The 6,200-nt window shown below is 42.8% G+C and overlaps 1 protein-coding gene across 1 annotated transcript in view; it reads right to left on the minus strand.

Annotated features, from left to right (window-relative positions):
* Positions 1-3,433: 3,433 nt before the first annotated feature.
* alkbh7 (alkB homolog 7) overlaps positions 3,434-6,200 on the minus strand; it is a 25,993-nt gene continuing 23,226 nt past the window's right edge. Inside the window, exons 3-5 of the mRNA XM_029437252.1 lie at positions 5,743-5,916; positions 3,894-4,018; positions 3,434-3,782 (exon numbers count right to left, since the gene is read on the minus strand). Of these exons, the coding sequence (XP_029293112.1) occupies positions 3,662-3,782; positions 3,894-4,018; positions 5,743-5,916 (420 nt within the window). The 3' untranslated portion in view covers positions 3,434-3,661. The remainder of the gene's footprint in view (positions 3,783-3,893; positions 4,019-5,742; positions 5,917-6,200) is intronic.

Here is a 6,200-nt window from a genome sequence, read left to right on the forward strand (position 1 = left end):
TATGGCCCAGATAGAAACTTGTGCTTGAATTTATTGTACTTCTTAGTTCTAACACAGAAACACAGTTTTGACTTGTCAGCTAACTTAAAACATCAAGTGTCAGATAAAATTGTGCTTTAGATTTTTACTCGATTGCATGTGATGAGAGCACAGATGCGACAGACACCGCACAGCTGTTCATTTTTTGCGTTACGGAAGAGCTGCTTGGTTTTAACAACATAATTCGAGCTCGAGGACTTAACCACAGATAATTTCAAGCTTTCCTGTGATGTCGATGCTGAATACGGGGACGCACTCCAGCAGTTCTGATGTGCGCTGGCTGAGTCGCGGCTCCGTGCTGAAGCAGTTTTATTCCCTGAGATCAGAAACCGACCTGTTTTTGAAAGAGAAGGACCGACCTCTTCATGAGCTGAGTGACCCTCCATGTTTGGCAGACCTGGCATTTTTAGTTGATCTTACTGGTCATCTCAACACTGAACAAGAACCTACTGCGCGCATGAAAGCATTCTGTGTGAAGCTCCGTCTCTTTGAGACACAACTACGCAACTTCAATGTTGCGCACTTCTCCACTCAAATATGTGAGCAAACATTTTCTGTTAACTCTGAACAAAAGCATATTGAGAACCAAAATGAGCGACAGCATCTCTGTGATGTCCTTCGTATCTCAAACACCAAACTTACTCCTGACCTGCAGCATCCTTCAGTCCAAAGTGCAGCATCACTGCTCCCACTGAGTGCACCGCTGTTCCCATTATAGGAGAGTTAAAACATATATTACAAAGTATTCATGTTAATAAGCTCATTTTTCAATAAATTCAGTCAGTTAAAGTTGATAACATTTTCCAACTAACGTTAGTTGATGCCCAATAACTTATTTGTTTAACAAGCTTGAGATATATCCATCCCCCCCCCCCCCCCCCCCCTTGATTTTGTTTTTGGTGGCCCAGCCCTTCATATATTTTTCTGTATATACTGCCCTCAGTGAAAAAGGTTTGGACACCCCTGCTTTAAACCATACTACATAAGTAGTTTATCAGCCCTTTGTTGGCGATGGATGCATGTCAGATGTGTATCTTTCTACACCACACCTCTGTTTGCGTTTAAACCATACTACATAAGTAGTTTATCAGCCCTTTGTTGGCGATGGATGCATGTCAGATATTTATCTTTCTACACCACACCTCTGTTTGCGTTTAAACCATACTACATAAGTAGTTTATCAGCCCTTTGTTGGCGATGGATGCATGTCAGATATTTATCTTTCTACACCACACCTCTGTTTGCGTTTAAACCATACTACATAAGTAGTTTATCAGCCCTTTGTTGGCGATGGATGCATGTCAGATATTTATCTTTCTACACCACACCTCTGTTTGCGTTTAAACCATACTACATAAGTAGTTTATCAGCCCTTTGTTGGCAATGGATGCATGTCAGATATTTATCTTTCTACACCACACCTCTGTTTGCGATGCACAGCTGTTTACCTGTTCTGAACAAACAATCATCCTTTTAGCATGCGAGTATCCAAAGTTGGAGTCATGCGGTGGTCCATTGTGTATCTATGAGAGTGGGGCATGACAGTAAAGATAAAGTTAAAGTAATCCATTTTGCCAAAGTAATAATAATTGCTCTTAATTTCATGTCTCTCTAGCAACATTGTACCCTGATAATTACTTAACATTAACTTAACAACATTTGGTGGCATTGAGAATTAGCATTGTCTTTATTTACAATCTGAGCAGATCAATGCCAGATAATTGTGTCATATTTCATTCATTTTTTATTTATAATGAGACAACACCGTATATATATATATATATATATATATATATATATATATATATATATATATATATATATATATATATATATATATTATAATTCTTTTCAGCATTGCAAGTCCACCTTATAACCCTAAAATAAAGCTTACCATGGTCTCATCGATGGGGTATGTGGTTTTGTCGGGGAAGATACAACTGGACAGGCAAGACACTACCTTGGAGACGCCCATTTCGTGAGCTGTTTGTAGCACATTGTCATTGATTTTGATGTTGTCCCGCTGTGAAGGGGTCAGACTGTCACTGATTGGCCATTATAGTTTAAAGACAATGTAGATCTTTTCTTTAGACCCCACTTTTACAGTACCTATGGTTAAAATTGACAACAATTTACAATTTGACAGCTGTGGTGGATCATGCATCAGTCTTACCAGAAAGTGCAGGTTCTCCCTCATGTGCTGATAGAGTCCTCCGACCTTTGCAGCCAGGTGGACGACATGAGTGGGACGATACTTCTCGAACACAGCCCTGGTCTGCCCAACATTTCTGTTTTAACACCACATTTATTTAGAATGATAGAGATTGGGAACAAATACAGCTTCTAAAAAGGATATTTTTAACCTGGGGGATTCTAACATCTCCAGAATCCCTCCTCACAACAACCCTCTCATCCAGCTTGACGGCTACCCAGGGGCTAAAGTATATCATCTGCTTGAAATAATAAAGAAATTTAAGCCTAATTCGACCGTTAAGATTGTTGTTTTCTCAATCGGGATCAACAATCGGGATCAGGACCCCAGGCAGACGACTACAAACCAGCTCAAGTCACTTTTCAGACATGCTGCCATTGCCTTTTCCCATGCCTCCACACACTTCCCTCTGCTCAACTTTTCACCGCACCGCACCTCACTCAAACACAACAACATAATCTTACAGTCATAAACAACACATTGTCCGAACAACACAACATCCTTCCATTAATTCCAGCAGACACATTTTTTACTGAAACTGACTTGGACCACAAACACGGCACAACTCATTTTTGAATCTTGGTGCACACATCTCCAATTGTAGACTCTAAATACAAACACATAATACCTAACATAAGTACTCTGCTTGGTGCCCATGATCCCCCCCCTTTGGTAAGTATTCATTCATACATTCTCATACATTTGCAACACCCATCCACAGATCGGTAGGCCAGTGCAAACAAAACACATCCCTGTATTCCTATCCACAACCCTTCCCCAAGCCTGTCTTCTGATTCATGGAGAGGATGAGTTGCTACAATCTACTGGTTATAATGTATTTTAGACTTCATAAATGTAAATATGCATATATGTGGATAAGTGCACAAAGCAAAAGGATTTCAGTTGACTCATATTCAATGAATGCATTTAAAAGTTGGGATAAAATAAGTTTAAATAATAGTAACTGTCAAGTTTGATGAGCATTGTCCTGCAGCTGAGATGCATATTTGGGCACATTATGAGCGTGGAAGAAAAATGTAAAGAGCTCCCGTCTACCTCAGAAAGAATAGGATGAACAAAATCCAACTGCATTTTAATCGTATTTGGAATTTATTCACAAGAGTCTCTGTATTATACAGAAGTAGAGGAACACACCAGTCATGGTAATGAATAAAAACACAATTCAGCATCAAAGGACCCAACCTGCCTTTTAATGTTGAACCAACAAATGTATATACAAATATTTTAAGATGACACTTCACCATAGATGTATATAATAACAATATATTAACCAAACAAAAACATTGGTTATTTGGGATATCGGCTTTTATATCTTAATTGAGATCGTTGACACAATCCTCTAAATCCAGGTTATGTTCTGTTCATATCCAAGCTGAGTGGAAGTGGGTGTTAGCCAGGAAGGTTCCGACAGATGACGGAGATACGACGCAGCCGAGGCACCCTCTGTCCACTGAACACAGACTCCTCGTCTTTCAGGATCTGGTGAGTGAAGTTAAATCTGGCCTGGTCCCTGTATGGGTGTGAAGAGAACGGGGTGAAACACATTACTGCATTGTTTAAAGTGAAGTATGATACAACTACAGGACACTCCATGACACAATTTGTTCAGAAAATACTGGACCTCAGTATGTAGAGGGAGCGTCGGGGCAGCAGCAGGTCCAGCCATTCGTTGGCATCATCCTCCTTCACCAAGCGCATGATACTGTCTGACAGGAGACTCAACCCAGCAATAGTGCTACCACAGAACTTAAAAAAACAGAGAATGACAGTAAGATCTCAGCTGCCGGGATAACAGCGGAGCACACACATAAAGTTTTCCAAATAGTTCCAGTGCTGACATTATAGTCCATGTTAGAAACTAATATTTGCGATTGTTTTCTTTGTCTGAATGCAGGCGCAGCTGAAGGTTCAACTGAGAGGCAAAGGAGGAATATACAAGGAAAGTAGAGCAGAAGCTGCGGGACAACAACATGAGGAAGGTCAGGGACGGCATGAAAACCATCACAGGCTGCAAAAAGAAGGGCAGCAACGCAACAGAAGGGGACGCTGTGAGAGCAAACCAGCTCAACCTGTTCTATAACAGGTTTGATAGCCCAGCTGTTGCAGCCAGGAGCTGCCCACCCAGCACCTCCCTAAACAGGAGAATGGACAAGAGGGGTAGTACAGGAACCTGGCGGAGGACTTTGTGAGGTGGTCCAAGTTGAACCATCTGCAGCTGAACACCTCCAAGACCAAGGAGATGGTGGTGGATTTTCGAAGGATCAGGCCACATGTGCAACCTGTGTCCATCGAGGGGGTCGACGGGGTGGTCAGGTCCTACAAATATCTGGGCCTGCAGCTGGACGACAAGCTGGACTGGACTGGCAAATATGGACACTCTTCATAAGATGTTTAATGTTTTTTTTTTTACATCAACTGTTAACACCATCGGGTTTTTTTTCAGCAAACATGAAGTGATTTGTATTTTTTAAGCTACTGCATGCCTACATTTCCCTTGGGATGAATAAAGCATCCATCCATCTATCCATCTATCCATCTATCCATCTATCATCTATCAATCTATCCATCTATCATAGTCTTAGACTATGCGCTCAGGAAGGCCATCAGTGGACGGGAGCTAGAACTCGGCCTCACAATAACACCTAGGAGGTCGAGACGACACCCCGCTTTAGTCCTAATGGACCTGGACTATGCGGATGACATCAGTCTGCTCTCTGACCGCGTAGAGCAAGCACAGGAGTGGAGACAGAGTGCAGCAAGGTTGGCCTTCAGCTAAATGCCAAGAAAACTGAGTTCATAACATATAACATCCCCCCGGACCATCCACCTCTAAAAACACAGGCGGCACTGCTCTAAAAGGAAGACAATGATTTCAAATACCTGGGCTCGTGGGTCAACTCGTCCGAGCAAGACCTTAAAGTGAGGAAGGCACTTGCATGGAGGGCCCTGAACGGCATGACCTGTGTGTGGAACTCCAACCTCCCCCGACAAACGAAACTCAGTTTCTTCCATACAACAGTGGAGTCTGTTCTCCTGTCTGGCAGTGAATGCTGGACCCTGAAGCCCACCCTGCAGAAATCCCTAGATGGGTGCTACACGAGAATGCTGCGTGTGGTACTTGGCATCAACAAGGATGAGCATGTCACCAACACGCACTTGTATGGGGGGCGCTAAGGGTGGGTGAAAAAAACAGCGGTCAGGAGAATGAGGCTGGCAGGTCACTGCCAGAGACACCAAGAGCTGCCAGCCAGCAAACTTGTGCTGTGGGAGCCAACACACGGGCACCGATCACGAGGGCGTCCCGCAATAACATACGTGGATGTACTCAGGAAAGATGCGGGAGCAGAAAATACTGGCGAGCTAGCCAGATGCATGGAGGATCGGGATGACTGGAAGCACCGATGGAGGGCCCGTCTGAGGACGACCTAGTAGTAGTAGTATCTAGAAGGAAAAAAAGACAAACCTGGTACCTTGACACTGTCAATGTGAGGCTTGATGTAGCCAGTCTTGTCCAGATCTAGAATGTGCACAGGCCCGAGGAGTGGACTACCCTGAGGAAACGCTACAGATCGAACACGATTCAAGACCTCCTCACACGTTGCCCCCCACCTCGCACGCTCAGTCTCTCGGTACCCGTGAATAGCCTGAATGAGAGGAAGTAAACACAAATGAAGTCAGTGCCACTATCATTTCAAAAACATTCACGCTTTAACTTATTAATTCAGAAATAATTGCAATATTGTTAAGTAATAATCCCACAGCCTGTGGTTGCACTCTATGTCTCTTGGAGCCAGTCAAAACATTTGTATCAGAATTTGAAGTAGACTTTATCGTTGTGTTTCAATTTGAATTTATAAGTCTATTGCATGTGTGTGTTGCATTCCGGCTTGATTTGTGATGTTGTGACATATGTTGTTTGTAACAAATT

Source organism: Cottoperca gobio, chromosome 8 (genome assembly GCF_900634415.1).
Source record: "Cottoperca gobio chromosome 8, fCotGob3.1, whole genome shotgun sequence".
Classification (NCBI taxonomy): Eukaryota; Metazoa; Chordata; class Actinopteri; order Perciformes; family Bovichtidae; genus Cottoperca; species Cottoperca gobio.